The sequence below is a fragment of the Staurois parvus genome, unplaced genomic scaffold (assembly GCF_062004578.1).
Source record: "Staurois parvus isolate SC_StPar_1 unplaced genomic scaffold, SC_StPar_1.0 ptg000573l, whole genome shotgun sequence".
Lineage (NCBI taxonomy): Eukaryota > Metazoa > Chordata > Amphibia > Anura > Ranidae > Staurois > Staurois parvus.
In genome coordinates this window covers 664,123-684,536 of record NW_028318369.1, presented here as the reverse complement: position 1 = coordinate 684,536, position 20,414 = coordinate 664,123, and the positions used below count along the sequence as shown (strand labels likewise).

The 20,414-nt window shown below is 48.0% G+C and overlaps 2 protein-coding genes across 2 annotated transcripts in view; both read right to left on the bottom strand.

Moving 5' to 3' along the window:
- Positions 1-650: 650 nt before the first annotated feature.
- Positions 651-3,616, bottom strand: LOC149450521 (NACHT, LRR and PYD domains-containing protein 3-like). The gene is made up of 3 exons (XM_089691859.1): positions 3,529-3,616; positions 1,626-3,357; positions 651-759 (listed from the first exon to the last, which is right to left on the bottom strand). The coding sequence occupies exons 1-3, from the start codon at positions 3,614-3,616 to the stop codon at positions 651-653; spliced, it is 1,929 nt and encodes a 642-aa protein (XP_089547985.1).
- A 191-nt stretch (positions 3,617-3,807) lies between these two features.
- LOC149450520 (pyrin-like) overlaps positions 3,808-20,414 on the bottom strand; it is an 82,817-nt gene continuing 66,210 nt past the window's right edge. Inside the window, exons 4-5 of the mRNA XM_089691858.1 lie at positions 3,924-3,959; positions 3,808-3,860 (exon numbers count right to left, since the gene is read on the bottom strand). Of these exons, the coding sequence (XP_089547984.1) occupies positions 3,808-3,860; positions 3,924-3,959 (89 nt within the window). The remainder of the gene's footprint in view (positions 3,861-3,923; positions 3,960-20,414) is intronic.

Below are 20,414 nucleotides of genomic sequence, written 5' to 3'. Positions count from 1 at the left end.
AAGGGGGAGGGGGGAATCCTCTGGAGGGATTAATCTGTGAAAACCAATCAAGCATAAAGCAATGATCAGATGACATCACCTGCATTCCCGGGATATAGACATTGTGGTCACATGATATCATAGTCCTCCCCGGATTGGAGCAAAGTGTCAGCTGAAAGCAGCGCTGGATTATGGAAACAACGACCAGCAGCAGAAATGTCCCTGACAGAAGCTGAAAGCTGAGAGATGTGGGGGGCGGGGTCTCCTATTGTCATGTGACCTGCGAAGAGGACACACCTACAGTGGTCCTATTGGTGCAGCCGCCATCAGTGTCATGGCAACGCATGTCACCTGCGCATGCATCATGCCAGTTTACTGCTCACGCATGCGCTCAAAGTCATTCCTGCACCGGCCGCCGTTATCATGGAAACGCATGACATCAGCGGTGGGCAGGACAAGGCGGAGGCAGGTTGCCGGTGTCATGCAAATGCATGACATCAGTGGCGGGCAGGACAAGGCGGAGGCAGGTCGCTATTGTCATGGAAACACATGATGTCAGCGCCGGGCAGGACAAAGTGGAGGTAGGTAGCTGTTGTCATGGAAACGCATGAGGTCAGCGCCGGGCAGGACAAAGTGGAGGTAGGTTGCTGTTGTCATGGAAACACATGATGTCAGCGCCGGGCAGGACAAAGTGGAGGTAGGTAGCTGTTGCCATGGAAATACATGATGCCGGTGCCAAACAAGCCAAAACAAATGGGCAGGCAGGGCTGCAGAGATGAGCTGTGAAGAAAGAAGAACAGAAAGGAAGCAGATTGAGGGTCGGTTCACACTCCATGCGTTTCAGTTACTTTTCATCTCCATCCAAAATGCACAGAAAGTAGGTTACATGGTGGTCAATGTCATAGTTCACATCAGCGTTTGCAGTTTCAGCCGCAGAAAATAGCAGAACTGCACTGGAACGCTGCAAAACGCATCAAAAATGCACCGAACACAACAAAAACCACAGTTTGACGCATTCCGATGCATTTTTCATACATTCCAGTTCATTTTCCCTTCTCTCTTTTTCTTCAATGTAGAAGGGGACATGTGTGCTCCGGTGTGTTTTTGATGCGTTTTGCCACAATCCGCAGAAAAATGTGAGCGGGCACATGCGTGTCTGTTACGCTCAGGTGTGAATGGGATGTGCTTGGGAGGAAGTTTTTAGGCAACAAGGATGACCAGGGAGGAGAGGTGAGGGGTAAATAAAGCACTGCCTCAGAAGTCGCAGCAAAGTCACAAAGATGAAGACAAATGTATGACTTGCTGGTGATTTTACATTGAAGTCTATGGGAGGCGTGCAGCTCAAGAATCACCCAAAAGTAGAACAAGAAATATTTTTGTTGTTGCAGCGACTCGAGGCGCAGCAATTAAGAGAACCCCATAAAATCTGTGTGTTTTCATTTCACCTGCGACTTTACATGTCACCAGAATGTCGCTGGAAAGATCCCACCAGTGTGACCCAGGGCAGAGGACTGAGGAAAGAATGAGTTCCCAGGACTTCTAACACGTGTGGTAGATGGAGAACATGTCTGATAATCCCCGTTATACTGTATGCAGGTTCCTGCCCATTCTCTACATTCAGTTAGGATATCCTCACACTCACTTACCTGACCTCCTGACACCTGTGTAGGAATGGAGACAGGATTGTCTGGCACTCCGGATCCACAGGGAGCCATTCAAAAGATAAAGACTGAAAAGTTTCTCTCTTCAAAGCCTTCAAGCAATAGCTCAGCTGCTTGGAATAATTACTTTTCTTCAACAAGCAATCAGTATATGAGACCCACAGCGACAGACGTGAACAACCAGACATGACGCTCCTAATGAAGTCCTCATCCTGAGTCTCATACAGACAGAAGATGGTCTGAGTATAGAGTTTCCGATCAATGTCCTTCATGGCCCATTCCATCATGGCAGGTCTGGCTCGGAGTGAGATGTTGATTCCTGTGATCTCTGAGAATGTCTTCACCGGATCTTCATTTAGGAGACCAAACAGGAATTGTACAGCTAATGATAAATGTGAGTAACGTGAACTGAAGTCACAAAGTGATTTCCTTTTCAAGATCTCCAGGAGGAAAGTACCTTCCATAGACCCAGACCCATCATCCAGCACATAATACAGAGCAGCAAGGAACTCCTGTACACTCAGGTGGATGAAGCTGTAGCAGGTCTGGGTGCAGGTGTCCCAATGAAAGATGTTCTCATTCAGAAATACAGACTCCACCTCAGACAGAGAAAGTCCATGTCTTTCTAGATCTTTCTTCTCAAATAAGATTTGTTGCTGCAGAACTCCCTGATTGGCCAGAGCACACAGCTTCTTCAGACAGGTTTGTTTCCTGCGTACAGACTGCTCCTTGCTGTGATGGGTTATTAGAACCTCCAGGTAATGAAGGTAAATTGAAGTTGTCGTTTTACACTGAATTACACCCAAATCTTTTCCTATTTCTTGTTTCATTACAGTGCAGACAATCCAGCATGTGATGGGGACGGCACACATGGTGTACAGAACTTCATTGTCTTTTATAATACTGAGAACCTTGTCTGCATCTTCCTTATTTCCAAAGAATTGACGGACATATTCCTCTCGATCGTCCCTTGTAAATCCCTGGATTTCCACATTGCGAGGATCATCAATGAATGTGTTAAGTTTCTCCATGGCCAGTGACCTCGTGGTGATGATCAGAGAAGAATGTGGGAGAACCTGTCTCCTGAGCAATCTTTGGAGAATTATTTCCTTGTGGTTTTCTTTTAAGACGTCACAACAAACCTCAGATTTCTCCTCCAGAGTCCAACTCAGCTCATCAAACCCGTCAACTAAAATGAGAAGTTTTCTATGATTTTCAGGATCCTCTAGAAGAGACGCCAGGTCATATGAACTCTCTAGTCCGCAGGCTCTGGATAAAAGTCCCACAAGGCTTATGTTTCCAGGGATGGTGTTGATTTCTCTACAGCTCAGATAAAACAGAAAGTCAAACTTGTCTTGGTAGAGATTCCCAGAGGCCCAGTCCAGCATGATCTTCTTGGAGGTCATTGTTTTCCCAATCCCAGCAGGTCCTTCTAACACCACAATCTTAGGGATACAACCAACTTCATCAGGGTCAAAGAGGGCCTGGATTGTGGTTGGGGAGGATCCATCAGAAGGTCTTTTCTCCATGGTCTGTAGATGTCTTCTGCCTGAACTCCTTAATTCTTGTTCTTTTCCCTTTATATTCTGGGGTCCTTTTCTCATTGGTAACTTGATGTATCGTTCCTGTAGATGAACAGTCTCCCCCCTACAGGAATTATATTCTTTAATCTTCTGGAATTCCTCTTTCATAGACACCTTGTGTTCCTTTCTGAAGTCTTTATGAGAGAAAAGAAAATATTTTATTCCTCATACACACATGAAATAGTATTTATACGACAGAGTTGAAAATATTATATTCTAATTATAAACATGAAGAATGGAACCCTAAAAGAGGATATCTCATGAAATACTGGAGGATTGTGGAAGCATCCAAACTATGGACTCACCATCCAGAGCAGGGGTGTAATTATAACCTTCAGGACCCCTGTACAAGAAACCACGAAGAGTCTCTCTGACCACTGGGGCCCTTTCCATTGGTCTCGGGATCCTTTCCACTGGTCCATGAGCCCTATCCTATGGTTCTGGGCATTTCCCACTAACTCCCATTATGGGGCTTTTTATAAGCCCTGGTTCACACTGCTGCCACTTATGTGAAGTATGACACAAAGTCACATGACAAATCAAAATACATTTATTCCAGTGGGTGCCATCCTAATCAATGTGACTCAAGCTGCTAGTACAACCTTTGTGACCCTGGTAGTTCCACCACTGATCCAGACTACAACAGAACAAAATGTTCATCCAGAAGAGATTCCATATGAAAAGTTGATGTCCTACTAACCTGATAATCTGTCATGTGTCATCTTCTTCGGATTGGCTGGAAATAAAATAAGGGAAGTGATTAGTCCTGACAAACCTCTGAAATGTATAAAATAATAACTAAGAGAGTTATTAGTGTAGCAGATCCTCCCCGACACCATCATCCCACCAACCCTCTGTAGAGTGGAGTCTCTCCTCCTCCTATTTCTCCATGCAGGTGATGGGGAGTGTCCATGTCTGCCTGGTAACATCTCAGCACATTGCAGTGACATGTGACCATGGTGGGGGGGACCAGAACCCCCCCAAATCTCTATGCAGGTTTTACAGGCACATGCCTGGAATCTGGAGCCATGACTCCTCTTTCTGATGGAGGTTCAGATGGATGCATTGGGCACAAGGCTGAGAACTTTGAGCAACAGTCATGAGGGTCTCCCCGTACTACAACTATAAATATGGAGGGTCTGTATAATATAAGTGGCTGCAATTGTATTGCTCTGCTCGGCATGCTGAGTGATGTCATTGTGTTATTAGCACTGACTGCCAGCATCCTGGAGAATTGTTACTCTGTGTCCCTTTCAGACTGTTCCTGAAGACTTTTCCTTCATCCACAATTTTGATACCCCCTAACTCCCTCATGAAAGATAATTTAACCCCTTAGTGACTGAGGGTAAAACAAATATTAATGCCTGAACACAAATTTGCAACTTTGACCTGAGTTAGTACATCTTTACATATCAATGCAACTACATTGTGTATCCAGGTGGATCATACCACGTCTTGTCAGGACAAACCGGGCTTCATTTGTTGGGAAACGGTGAAAGATATCTCATGATTGTTTATCATCAAAGGAGCTCTGGCACAAAATAGTTACAAAATGTAATACACGTAGCTATTTATTTCTTGATATTACCATAACTTACCACCAAAGAACAACCCCAAATAAATTCTCCTGTTCCTGACGATTGCAGTGATACCACATATGTGGATTTCATTTGTTGTACCCGGAGTACGGCCCAGAAACAATGGGGCACATTTGGCTTTTTGTCCAAAATAAAAAATCACTGACACTAATTTAGAAAATGTTTTTTATTTATCTGACTGAAAATGAACTGACCCCCGACCTTTCACCCTTACCTTTACCCTCACACTAACCCTGGCACTGACCTGGAACAAAATATATCCTGTATGTATACAATGTATGATATAATGGATCCTGTATGTATACAATGTATTATATAATGGATCCTGTATGTATACAATGTATTATATAATGTGTCCTGTATGTATACAATGTATGATATAATGTGTCCTGTATGTATACAATGTATTATATAATGGATCCTGTATGTATACAATGTATTATATAATGGATCCTGTATGTATACAATGTATGATATAATGTGTCCTGTATGTATACAATGTATGATATAATGTGTCCTGTATGTATACAATGTATGATATCATGGATCCTGTATGTATACAATGTATTATATAATGTGTCCTGTATGTATACAATGTATTATATAATGTATCCTGTATGTATACAATGTATGATATAATGTATCCTGTATGTATACAATGTATTATATAATGTGTCCTGTATGTATACAATGTATTATATAATGGATCCTGTATGTATACAATGTATGATATAATGTGTCCTGTATGTATACAATGTATTATATAATGTATCCTGTATGTATACAATGTATGATATAATGTGTCCTGTATGTATACAATGTATAATATAATGTGTCCTGTATGTATACAATGTATGATATAATGTGTCCTGTATGTATACAATGTATGATATAATGGATCCTGTATGTATACAATGTATTATATAATGTGTCCTGTATGTATACAATGTATTATATAATGTGTCCTGTATGTATACAATGTATTATATAATGGATCCTGTATGTATACAATGTATGATATAATGTGTCCTGTATGTATACAATGTATTATATAATGGATCCTGTATGTATACAATGTATGATATAATGGATCCTGTATGTATACAATGTATGATATAATGGATCCTGTATGTATACAATGTATGATATAATGTATCCTGTATGTATACAATGTATTATATAACGTGTCCTGTATGTATACAATGTATTATATAATGTATCCTGTATGTATACAATGTATTATATAATGTGTCCTGTATGTATACAATGTATGATATAATGGATCCTGTATGTATACAATGTATTATATAATGTATCCTGTATGTATACAATGTATGATATAATGTGTCCTGTATGTATACAATGTATTATATAATGTATCCTGTATGTATACAATGTATGATATAATGGATCCTGTATGTATACAATGTATTATATAATGTGTCCTGTATGTATACAATGTATGATATAATGTGTCCTGTATGTATACAATGTATTATATAATGGATCCTGTATGTATACAATGTATTATATAATGGATCCTGTATGTATACGATGTATGATATGATGGATCCTGTATGTATACAATGTATGATATAATGTGTCCTGTATGTATACAATGTATGATATAATGTGTCCTGTATGTATACAATGTATTATATAATGGATCCTGTATGTATACAATGTATTATAAAATGGATTCTGTATGTATACAATGTATTATATAATGTGTCCTGTATGTATACAATGTATGATATAATGTGTCCTGTATGTATACAATGTATAATATCATGTATCCTGTATGTATACAATGTATTATATAATGTATCCTGTATGTATACAATGTATGATATAATGTTTCCTGTATGTATACAATGTATTATATAATGTATCCTGTATGTATACAATGTATTATATAATGGATCCTGTATGTATACAATGTATGATATAATGGATCCTGTATGTATACAATGTATTATATAATGGATCCTGTATGTATACAATGTATTATATAATGTGTCCTGTATGTATACAATGTATTATATAATGTGTCCTGTATGTATACAATGTATGATATAATGGATCCTGAATGTATACAATGTATGATATAATGGATCCTGTATGTATACAATGTATTATATAATGTGTCCTGTATGTATACAATGTATTATATAATGTGTCCTGTATGTATACAATGTATTATATAATGGATCCTGTATGTATACAATGTATTATATAATGTGTCCTGTATGTATACAATGTATGATATAATATATCCTGTATGTATACAATGTATGATATAATGTGTCCTGTATGTATACAATGTATGATATAATGTGTCCTGTATGTATACAATGTATGATATAATGGATCCTGTATGTATACAATGTATGATATAATGTGTCCTGTATGTATACAATGTATGATATAATGGATCCTGTATGTATACAATGTATGATATAATGTGTCCTGTATGTATACAATGTATTATATAATGGATCCTGTATGTATACAATGTATGATATAATGTGTCCTGTATGTATACAATGTATTATATAATGGATCCTGTATGTATACAATGTATGATATAATGGATCCTGTATGTATACAATGTATGATATAATGGATCCTGTATGTATACAATGTATGATATAATGGATCCTGTATGTATACAATGTATGATATAATGTGTCCTGTATGTATACAATGTATTATATAATGTATCCTGTATGTATACAATGTATGATATAATGTGTCCTGTATGTATACAATGTATTATATAATGGATCCTGTATGTATACAATGTATTATATAATGTGTCCTGTATGTATACAATGTATTATATAATGGATCCTGTATGTATACAATGTATTATATAATGTGTCCTGTATGTATACAATGTATGATATAATGGATCCTGTATGTATACAATGTATTATATAATGTATCCTGTATGTATACAATGTATGATATAATGGATCCTGTAAGTATACAATGTATTATATAATGTGTCCTGTATGTATACAATGTATGATATAATGTGTCCTGTATGTATACAATGTATTATATAATGTATCCTGTATGTATACAATGTATGATATAATGGATCCTGTATGTATACAATGTATGATATAATGTGTCCTGTATGTATACAATGTATGATATAATGTGTCCTGTATGTATACAATGTATTATATAATGTATCCTGTATGTATACAATGTATGATATAATGGATCCTGTATGTATACAATGTATGATATAATGTGTCCTGTATGTATACAATGTATGATATAATGTGTCCTGTATGTATACAATGTATGATATAATGTGTCCTGTATGTATACAATGTATGATATAATGGATCCTGTATGTATACAATGTATTATATAATGTGTCCTGTATGTATACAATGTATGATACAATGTGTCCTGTATGTATACAATGTATTATATAATGTGTCCTGTATGTATACAATGTATTATATAATGGATCCTGTATGTATACGATGTATTATATAATGGATCCTGTATGTATACAATGTATTATATAATGTGTCCTGTATGTATACAATGTATTATATAATATATCCTGTATGTATACAATGTATTATATAATGTGTCCTGTATGTATACAATGTATTATATAATGTGTCCTGTATGTATACAATGTATGATATAATGTGTCCTGTATGTATACAATGTATTATATAATGGATCCTGTATGTATACAATGTATGATATAATGTGTCCTGTATGTATACAATGTATTATATAATGGATCCTGTATGTATACAATGTATGATATAACGTGTCCTGTATGTATACAATGTATTATATAATGTGTCCTGTATGTATACAAAGTATTATATAATGTATCCTGTATGTATACAATGTATTATATAATGGGTCCTGTATGTATACAATGTATTATATAATGGATCCTGTATGTATACAATGTATTATATAATGTGTCCTGTATGTATACAATGTATGATATAATGTGTCCTGTATGTATACAATGTATTATATAATGTGTCCTGTATGTATACAATGTATGATATAATGGATCCTGTATGTATACAATGTATGATATAATGTGTCCTGTATGTATACAATGTATTATATAATGTGTCCTGTATGTATACAATGTATGATATAATGTATCCTGTATGTATACAATGTATGATATAATGGATCCTGTATGTATACAATGTATGATATAATGGATCCTGTATGTATACAATGTATTATATAATGTATCCTGTATGTATACAATGTATGATATAATGTGTCCTGTATGTATACAATGTATGATATAATGTGTCCTGTATGTATACAATGTATGATATAATGTGTCCTGTATGTATACAATGTATGATATAATGTGTCCTGTATGTATACAATGTATGATATAATGTGTCCTGTATGTATACAATGTATGATATAATGTGTCCTGTATGTATACAATTAGAGATGAGCGAAGTATTCAAAAATTCGATTCGACTGATTCGGCGAATTCGTGGAAAAAATTTGATTCGAGTCAAATATATTCGCTGTGAATTTAACTTATAAAAAGGGTGTTTCTAGGCTTCAGAGAGCCTTTATATTAGTGCAGAACACTGTACCTTTAATTTAAATGCCCTTGGAGTCTGCTGGGGAAGAGAAATAATACTGTCAGTCAGAATGACATGCAGATGAGTGCCGTCGATCTTAGAATCACCGCACACTTCACTCATTTGGCCAGTCACGGGGCCAAAACCAGAGTGTGGAGCCACAGTGTGGCGGTGGAGGCAGCAGCAATGGGAGGCCATACAGCACCCTATGACAAAATGGAAACCAGCAGGAGTGTGAGGAGACCTGAAAGTGGCACATGGCAGAGTGGGAGCAATGGGAGGCGGTACAGGGACCCATGTCACACTGTGGACCCAGCAGCAGCATGACCAGGCGGTATGGGGGCCCATGGCAGATTTGGGGCCTGGCAGCACCTATGGGAGGCCTGTAATCTTCCAGCAACCTATGACAAAATGGAAACCAGCAGGAGTGTGAGGAGACCTGAAAGTGGCACATGGCAGAGTGGGAGCAATGGGAGGCGGTACAGGGACCCATGTCACACTGTGGACCCAGCAGCAGCATGACCAGGCGGTACGGGGGCCCATGGCAGATTTGGGGCCTGGCAGCACCTATGGGAGGCCTGTAATCTGCCAGCAACCTATGACAAAATGGAAACCAGCAGGAGTGTGAGGAGACCTGAAAGTGGCACATGGCAGAGTGTGGCGATGGAAACAGCAGCAATGGGAGGCGGTACAGGGACCCATGACACACTGTGGACCCAGCAGCAGCGTGACGAGGCGGTACGGGGGCCCATGGCAGATTTGGGGCCTGGCAGCACCTATGGGAGGCCTGTAATCTGCCAGCACCCTATGACAAAATGAAACACACCAGCAGTGTGAGGAGACCTGAAAGTGGCACATGGCATGACACACTGTGGACCTTGCAGCAGCGTGAGGAGGCGGTACAGGGGCCCATGGCAGATTAGGGGCCTGGCCGCAGCAATGTGAGGCCCGTAATCTGCCAGCATCCTATGACAAAATGGAACCCAGCAGCAGTGTGAGGAGACCTGATAGTGGCACATGGCAGAGTGTGGCGTTGGAGACAGCAGCAATGGGAGGCGGTACAGGGACCCATGACACACTGTGGACCTGGCAGCAGCGTGAGGAGGCGGTACGGGGGCCCATGGCAGATTAGGGGCCTGGCAGCAGCTATGGGAGGCCCGTAATCTGCCAGCACCCTATGACAAAATGAAACACACCAGCAGTGTGAGGAGACCTGAAAGTGGCACATGGCATGACACACTGTGGACCTTGCAGCAGCGTGAGGAGGCGGTACAGGGGCCCATGGCAGATTAGGGGCCTGGCCGCAGCAATGTGAGGCCCGTAATCTGCCAGCATCCTATGACAAAATGGAACCCAGCAGCAGTGTGAGGAGACCTGATAGTGGCACATGGCAGAGTGTGGCGTTGGAGACAGCAGCAATGGGAGGCGGTACAGGGACCCATGACACACTGTGGACCTGGCAGCAGCGTGAGGAGGCGGTACGGGGGCCCATGGCAGATTAGGGGCCTGGCAGCAGCTATGGGAGGCCCGTAATCTGCCAGCACCCTATGACAAAATGAAACACACCAGCAGTGTGAGGAGACCTGAAAGTGGCACATGGCATGACACACTGTGGACCTTGCAGCAGCGTGAGGAGGCGGTACGGGGGCCCATGGCAGATTAGGGGCCTGGCCGCAGCAATGTGAGGCCCGTAATCTGCCAGCATCCTATGACAAAATGGAACCCAGCAGCAGTGTGAGGAGACCTGATAGTGGCACATGGCAGAGTGTGGCGTTGGAGACAGCAGCAATGGGAGGCGGTACAGGGACCCATGACACACTGTGGGCTTGGCAGCAGCGTGAGGAGGCGGTACAGGGGCCCATGGCAGATTAGGGGCCTGGCAGCAGCAATGGGAGGCGGTACAGGGACCCATGAGACACTGTGGACCTTGCAGCAGCATGAGGAGGCGGTACAGGGGCCCATGGCAGATTAGGGGCCTGGCAGCAGCTATGGGAGGCCCGTAATCTGCCAGCACCCTATGACAAAATGGAACCCAGCAGCAGTGTGAGGACACCTGAAAGTGGCACATGGCAGGGGCATGATTCATGGCGGATTTAGTCAGTTGTGTCAGGAACTGGTGGTTTGAAATCCAGACTAATCCACGCCTGATTCATTTTCACAAACGTGAGTCTCTCCACACTTTGGGTGGACAGTCGTGTCCTCCGCGGAGTTACAATACCTCCTGCCGCACTAAACACGCGCTCCGATGCCACGCTACTGGCCGGGCATGACAGCCTTTCAAGGGCAAATTCAGCTAGTTGGGGCCAAAGGTCAAGTTTCGTTGCCCAGTAGTCAAGGGGATTGTCTACCTCGGTTGGCAGGGTGCTGTCCAAGTAGGCCCAAGCCTGTTGTTTGAGGTCCTGCTCCAGGTCCACCTGATGCTGCTGCTGCTGCTGCGGCTGGTTAGTAGTTTCCTCACTGCGCTGGTGAAGAAAGCTACTCATCATCGACTGCAGACTGAGGCAGCCGCTGCTGGTGGAGCTGCCACTGCTCCTACCACCCCACCCCTCCCCTGCTGCCATGGCAGCGGAACGCGAGCGCACAGGGCCCACAGTTAGAGATGAGCGAAGAATTGAAAAATTCGATTCGACTGATTCGGCGAATTCGTGGACAATATTCGATTCGAGTCGAATAAATTCGCTGTGAATTTAACTTAAAAAAGGGTGTTTCTAGGCTTCAGAGAGACTTAATATTAGTGCAGAACACTGTACCTTTAATTTATATGCCCTTGGAGTCTGCTGGGGAAGAGAAATAATACTGTCAGTCAGTATGACATGCAGATGAGTGCCGTCGATCTTAGAATCACCGCACACTTCACTCATTTGGTCAGTCACGGGGCCAAAACCAGTGTTTGGAGCCACAGTGTGGCGGTGGAGGCAGCAGCAATGGGAGGCCATACAGCACCCTATGACAAAATGGAAACCAGCAGGAGTGTGAGGAGACCTGAAAGTGGCACATGGCAGAGTGGGAGCAATGGGAGGCGGTACAGGGACCCAGGTCACACTGTGGGCCCAGCAGCAGCGTGACCAGGCGGTACGGGGGCCCATGGCCGATTTGGGGCCTGGCGGCACCTATGGAAGGCCTGTAATCTGCCAGCAACCTATGACAAAATGGACAACCGCAGGAGTGTGAGGAGATTTCAAAGTGGCACATGGCAGAGTGGGAGCAATGGGAGGCCGTACAGGGACCCAGGTCACACTGTGGGACCAGCAGCAGCGTGACCAGGCGGTACGGGGGCCCATGGCCGATTTGGGGCCTGGCGGCACCTATGGAAGGCCTGTAATCTGCCAGCAACCTATGACAAAATGGACAACCGCAGGAGTGTGAGGAGATTTCAAAGTGGCACATGGCAGAGTGGGAGCAATGGGAGGCCGTACAGGGACCCAGGTCACACTGTGGGACCAGCAGCAGCGTGACCAGGCGGTACGGGGGCCCATGGCCGATTTGGGGCCTGGCGGCACCTATGGAAGGCCTGTAATCTTCCAGCAACCTATGACAAAATGGACAACCGCAGGAGTGTGAGGAGATTTCAAAGTGGCACATGGCAGAGTGGAAGCAATGGGAGGCCGTACAGGGACCCAGGTCACACTGTGGGCTCAGCAGCAGCGTGACCAGGCGGTACGGGGGCCCATGGCCGATATGGGGCCTGGCGGCACCTATGGAAGGCCGCTAATCTGCCAGCAACCTATGACAAAATGGAAAACCGCAGGAGTGTGAGGAGACCTCAAAGTGGCACATGGCAGAGTGGGAGTAATGGGAGGCCGTACAGGGACCCAGGTCACACTGTGGGACCAGCAGCAGCGTGACCAGGCGGTACGGGGGCCCATGGCCGATATGGGGCCTGGCGGCACCTATGGAAGGCCGCTAATCTGCCAGCAACCTATGACAAAATGGAAAACCGCAGGAGTGTGAGGAGACCTCAAAGTGGCACATGGCAGAGTGGGAGCAATGGGAGGCGGTACAGGGACCCAGGTCACACTGTGGGCTCAGCAGCAGCGTGACCAGGCGGTACGGGGGCCCATGGCCGATATGGGGCCTGGCGGCACCTATGGAAGGCCGCTAATCTGCCAGCAACCTATGACAAAATGGAAAACCGCAGGAGTGTGAGGAGACCTCAAAGTGGCACATGGCAGAGTGGGAGTAATGGGAGGCCGTACAGGGACCCAGGTCACACTGTGGGACCAGCAGCAGCGTGACCAGGCGGTACGGGGGCCCATGGCCGATTTGGGGCCTGGCGGCACCTATGGAAGGCCTGTAATCTGCCAGCAACCTATGACAAAATGGAAAAGCACAGGAGTGTGAGGAGACCTCAAAGTGGCACATGGCAGAGTGTAAGCAATGGGAGGCCGTACAGGGACCCAGGTCACACTGTGGGACCAGCAGCAGCGTGACCAGGCGGTACGGGGGCCCATGGCCGATTTGGGGCCTGGCAGCACCTATGGAAGGCCTGTAATCTGCCAGCAACCTATGACAAAATGGACAACCGCAGGAGTTGAGGAGATTTCAAAGTGGCACATGGCAGAGTGGAAGCAATGGGAGGCCGTACAGGGATCCAGGTCACACTGTGGGCTCAGCAGCAGCGTGACCAGGCGGTACGGGGGCCCATGGCCGATATGGGGCCTGGCGGCACCTATGGAAGGCCTGTAATCTGCCAGCAACCTATGACAAAATGGACAACCGCAGGAGTGTGAGGAGATTTCAAAGTGGCACATGGCAGAGTGGAAGCAATGGGAGGCCGTACAGGGACCCAGGTCACACTGTGGGCCCAGCAGCAGCGTGACCAGGCGGTACGGGGGCCCATGGCCGATTTGGGGCATGGCGGCACCTATGGAAGGCCTGTAATCTGCCAGCAACCTATGACAAAATGGACAACCGCAGGAGTGTGAGGAGATTTCAAAGTGGCACATGGCAGAGTGGGAGCAATGGGAGGCCGTACAGGGACCCAGGTCACACTGTGGGACCAGCAGCAGCGTGACCAGGCGGTACGGGGGCCCATGGCCGATATGGGGCCTGGCGGCACCTATGGAAGGCCTGTAATCTGCCAGCAACCTATGTCAAAATGGAAAAGCACAGGAGTGTGAGGAGATTTCAAAGTGGCACATGGCAGAGTGGAAGCAATGGGAGGCCGTACAGGGACCCAGGTCACACTGTGGGACCAGCAGCAGCGTGACCAGGCGGTACGGGGGCCCATGGCCGATATGGGGCCTGGCGGCACCTATGGAAGGCCTGTAATCTGCCAGCAACCTATGTCAAAATGGAAAAGCACAGGAGTGTGAGGAGACCTCAAAGTGGCACATGGCAGAGTGGAAGCAATGGGAGGCCGTACAGGGACCCAGGTCACACTGTGGGACCAGCAGCAGCGTGACCAGGCGGTACGGGGGCCCATGGCCGATATGGGGCCTGGCGGCACCTATGGGAGGCCGCTAATCTGCCAGCAACCTATGTCAAAATGGAAAAGCACAGGAGTGTGAGGAGACCTCAAAGTGGCACATGGCAGAGTGGAAGCAATGGGAGGCCGTACAGGGACCCAGGTCACACTGTGGGCTCAGCAGCAGCGTGACCAGGCGGTACGGGGGCCCATGGCCGATATGAGGCCTGGCGGCACCTATGGAAGGCCTGTAATCTGCCAGCAACCTATGACAAAATGGACAACCGCAGGAGTGTGAGGAGATTTCAAAGTGGCACATGGCAGAGTGGAAGCAATGGGAGGCCGTACAGGGACCCAGGTCACACTGTGGGACCAGCAGCAGCGTGACCAGGCGGTACGGGGGCCCATGGCCGATTTTGGGCCTGGCGGCACCTATGGAAGGCCTGTAATCTGCCAGCAACCTATGTCAAATGGAAAAGCACAGGAGTGTGAGGAGACCTCAAAGTGGCACATGGCAGAGTGGAAGCAATGGGAGGCCGTACAGGGACCCAGGTCACACTGTGGGCTCAGCAGCAGCGTGACCAGGCGGTACGGGGGCCCATGGCCGATATGGGGCCTGGCGGCACCTATGGAAGGCCTGTAATCTGCCAGCAACCTATGACAAAATGGACAACCGCAGGAGTGTGAGGAGATTTCAAAGTGGCACATGGCAGAGTGGAAGCAATGGTAGGCCGTACAGGGACCCAGGTCACACTGTGGGACCAGCAGCAGCGTGACCAGGCGGTACGGGGGCCCATGGCCGATTTTGGGCCTGGCGACACCTATGGAAGGCCTGTAATCTGCCAGCAACCTATGTCAAAATGGAAAAGCACAGGAGTGTGAGGAGACCTCAAAGTGGCACATGGCAGAGTGGAAGCAATGGGAGGCCGTACAGGGACCCAGGTCACACTGTGGGCCCAGCAGCAGCGTGACAAGGCGGTACGGGGGCCCATGGCCGATTTGGGGCCTGGCGGCACCTATGGGAGGCCCGTAATCTGCCAGCACCCTATGACAAAATGGAACCCTCTGCTGGGGCAGGCAGAACCGCCGTATCTTTATCACGGTTTTCCCAGGCCACCGAATGGCGACGCTGCATATGCTGACGCAACGCTGTAGTCCCAACATGGGCCCCCTGGCCACGCTTGACTTTCTGGCCACATAGTCGACATTAGGCTACGTTTACTTCCTCGGGCGGCTTGACGAAAACTTGCCACACCGCCGAGTAGGAAACTTTGCACCCGCTACTCCTCACTGGCTGACTGCTACTTCCTCCGTGCACACCGGCACCACTACTGGATGTGGTGGTAGGCTGCAGTGGAGCTGCTGCTCTACTCCGTGGCCGTTTGCCTCCACTGACACTGCTGCGACCCTGCTGCCTCCTGGCAGCAGCAATGGGAGGCCGTACAGGGACCCAGGTCACACTGTGGGCCCAGCAGCAGCGTGACCAGGCGGTACGGGGGCCCATGGCCGATTTGGGGCCTGGTGGCACCTATGGAAGGCCTGTAATCTGCCAGCAACCTATGACAAAATGGACAACCGCAGGAGTGTGAGGAGATTTCAAAGTGGCACATGGCAGAGTGGAAGCAATGGGAGGCCGTACAGGGACCCAGGTCACACTGTGGGACCAGCAGCAGCGTGACCAGGCGGTACGGGGGTCCATGGCCGATATGGGGCCTGGCGGCACCTATGGAAGGCCGCTAATCTGCCAGCAACCTATGTCAAAATGGAAAAGCACAGGAGTGTGAGGAGACCTCAAAGTGGCACATGGCAGAGTGGAAGCAATGGGAGGCCGTACAGGGACCCAGGTCACACTGTGGGCTCAGCAGCAGCGTGACCAGGCGGTACGGGGGCCCATGGCCGATTTGGGGCCTTGTGGCACCTATGGAAGGCCTGTAATCTGCCAGCAACCTATGACAAAATGGACAACCGCAGGAGTGTGAGGAGATTTCAAAGTGGCACATGGCAGAGTGGAAGCAATGGGAGGCCATACAGGGACCCAGGTCACACTGTGGGCCCAGCAGCAGCGTGACCAGGCGGTACGGGGGCCCATGGCCGATATGGGGCCTGGCGGCACCTATGGAAGGCCGCTAATCTGCCAGCAACCTATGTCAAAATGGAAAAGCACAGGAGTGTGAGGAGACCTCAAAGTGGCACATGGCAGAGTGGAAGCAATGGGAGGCCGTACAGGGACCCAGGTCACACTGTGGGACCAGCAGCAGCGTGACCAGGCGGTACGGGGGCCCATGGCCGATTTGGGGCCTGGCGGCACCTATGGAAGGCCTGTGATCTGCCAGCAACCTATGTCAAAATGGAAAAGCACAGGAGTGTGAGGAGACCTCAAAGTGGCACATGGCAGAGTGGGAGCAATGGGAGGCCGTACAGGGACCCAGGTCACACTGTGGGACCAGCAGCAGCGTGACCAGGCGGTACGGGGGCCCATGGCCGATTTGGGGCCTGGCGGCACCTATGGGAGGCCTTTAATCTGCCAGCAACCTATGACAAAATGGAAAACCGCAGGAGTGTGAGGAGACCTCAAAGTGGCACATGGTAGAGTGGGAGCAATGGGAGGCCGTACATGGACCCAGGTCACACTGTGGGCTCAGCAGCAGCGTGACCAGGCGGTACGGGGGCCCATGGCCGATTTGGGGCCTGGCGGCACCTATGGGAGGCCTGTAATCTGCCAGCACCCTATGACAAAATGGAACCCTGGGCTGGGGCAGGCAGAACCGCCGTATCTTTATCACGGTTTTCCCAGGCCACCGAATGGCGACGCTGCATATGCTGACGCAACGCTGTAGTCCCAACATGGGCCCCCTGGCCACGCTTGACTTTCTGGCCACATAGTCGACATACGGCTACGTTTACTTCCTCGGGCGGCTTGCCGAAAAATTGCCACACCGCAGAGTAGGAAACTTTGCCTCCGCTACTCCTCACTGGCTGACTGCTACTTCCTCCGTGCACACCGGCACCACTACTGGCCGTGGTGGTAGGCTGCAGTGGAGCTGGTGCTCTACTCCATGGCCGTTTGCCTCCACTGACACTGCTGCGACCCTGCTGCCTCCTGGCAGCAGCAATGGGAGGCCGTACAGGGACCCATGAGACACTCTGGACCTGGCAGCAGCATGAAGAGGCGGTACAGGGGCCCATGGCAGATTACGGGCCTGGCAGCAGCAATGGGAGGCCCGTAATCTGCCAGCACCCTATGTCAAAAAATTCAACACACCAGCAGTGTGAAGAGACCTGAATGTGGCACATGGCAGAGTGTGGCGATGGAGAGAGCAGCAATGGGAGGCCGTACAGGGACCCATGACAGCCTCTGGACTTGGCAGCAGCATGAGGAGGCGGTATAGGGGCCCATGGCAGATTAGGGGCCTGGCAGCAGCTATGGGAGGCCCGTAATCTGCCAGCACCCTATGTCAAAAAATTCAACACACCAGCAGTGTGAAGAGACCTGAATGTGGCACATGGCAGAGTGTGGCGATGGAGACAGCAGCAATGGGAGGCCGTACAGGGACCCATGAGAGACTCTGGACTTGGCAGCAGCATGAGGAGGCGGTATATAGGGGCCCATGGCAGATTAGGGGCCTGGCAGCAGCTATGGGAGGCCCGTAATCTGCCAGCACCCTATGTCAAAAAATTCAACACACCAGCAGTGTGAGGAGACCGGAAAGTGGCACATGGCATGAGAGACTGTGGACCTGGCAGCAGCATGAGGAGGCGGTACAGGGGCCCATGGCAGATTAGGGGCCTGGCAGCAGCTATGGGAGGCCCGTAATCTGCCAGCACCCTATGTCAAAAAATTGAAAACACAAGCAGTGTGAAGAGACCTGAATGTGGCACATGGCAGAGTGTGGCGATGGAGACAGCAGCAATGGGAGGCCGTACAGGGACCCATGAGAGACTCTGGACTTGGCAGCAGCATGAGGAGGCGGTATATAGGGGCCCATGGCAGATTAGGGGCCTGGCAGCAGCTATGGGAGGCCCGTAATCTGCCAGCACCCTATGTCAAAAAATTCAACACAACAGCAGTGTGTGAGGAGACCTGAAAGTGGCACATGGCAGAGTGTGGCGATGGAGACAGCAGCAATGGGAGGCCGTACAGGGACCCATGAGAGACTCTGGACTTGGCAGCAGCATGAGGAGGCGGTATATAGGGGCCCATGGCAGATTAGGGGCCTGGCAGCAGCTATGGGAGGCCCGTAATCTGCCAGCACCCTATGTCAAAAAATTCAACACAACAGCAGTGTGTGAGGAGACCTGAAAGTGGCACATGGCAGAGTGTGGCGATGGAGACAGCAGCAATGGGAGGCCGTACAGGGACCCATGAGAGACTCTGGACTTGGCAGCAGCATGAGGAGGCGGTATATAGGGGCCCATGGCAGATTAGGGGCCTGGCAGCAGCTATGGGAGGCCCGTAATCTGCCAGCACCCTATGTCAAAAAATTCAACACAACAGCAGTGTGTGAGGAGACCTGAAAGTGGCACATGGCAGAGTGTGGCAATGGAGACCTGTCCAAGTTACCTTGACGTCGTAGCGTCGTGACCTGTCCAAGTTGCTGGTGCGGCTGTGTCGGCACCACGTTCACCCAGTGGGCCGTAAATGACATGTACTGCCCCTGACCGTAGTTACAGCTCCACACGTCGGCGCTGCCGTGCACTTTGGCAGAGACCGACATGCTCAAAGACTGGCCCACCATCTCTTCTACATGTGAATGCAGGGCTGGCACTGCCTTTATGGCGAAGAAATGACGGCTTGGCACTCTCCACCGCGGCGCAGCACAAGCCATCATTTCTCGGAAAGGTGCTGAGTCCACCAGTTGGAAAGGGAGGGACTGCAGCACCAGCAACTTGGACAGGAGGACGTTCAGCTTTTGCACCGTCGGGTGCGTGCTCGCAAACTGTTGTCTCTTGGAAACGGATTCCAAGAAAGACTGTTGACGGAATCCGAGAAGAGGAGTAGCAGGAGAAGGAGCATCTGAACGAGCGGAAGATTCCAACGAGCGACAACTCCCCTCAGCAGAGGTGTTGGAGCCTTGACTGGCTGATAGAGGGCGATTGACGACGTCGGGTGACGGAGCAAGTAAACGTAGCCGTCTGTCGACTATGTGGCCAGAAATGCAAGCGTGGTCAGGGGGCCCATGTTGGGACTACAGCGTTGCATCAGCATATGCAGCGTCACCATTCGGTGGCCTGGGAAAACCGTGATAAAGATACGGCGGTTCTGCCTGCCCCAGCCCCCGCTCCATCACCCGCTCCGTTACTTGCTCCGTCACCCGACGTCGTCAATCGCCCTCTATCAGCCAGTCAAAGCTCCAACACCTCTGCTGAGGGGAGTTGTCGCTCGTTGGCATCTTCCGCTCGTTCAGATGCTCCTTCTCCTGCTACTCCTCTTCTCGGATTCCGTCAACAGTCTTTCTTGGAATCCGTTTCCAAGAGACAACAGTTTGCGAGCACGCACCCGACGGTGCAAAAGCTGAACGTCCTCCTGTCCAAGTTGCTGGTGCTGCAGTCCCTCCCTTTCCAACTGGTGGACT

Coding starts and splice junctions, on each gene's coding strand:
- LOC149450521 (XM_089691859.1), bottom strand. CDS start 3,616: ATGGAAAGGGCCCCAGTGGTCAGAGAGACTCTTCGTGGTTTCTTGTAC. Junction 3,358..3,528: donor TTACACCCCTGCTCTGGATG/GTGAGTCCATAG, acceptor TCTCTCATAAAG/ACTTCAGAAAGGAACACAAG. Junction 760..1,625: donor CACAGGTGTCAGGAGGTCAG/GTAAGTGAGTGT, acceptor CTTTCTTCACAG/CTCATCTCTGCAGCCCTGCC.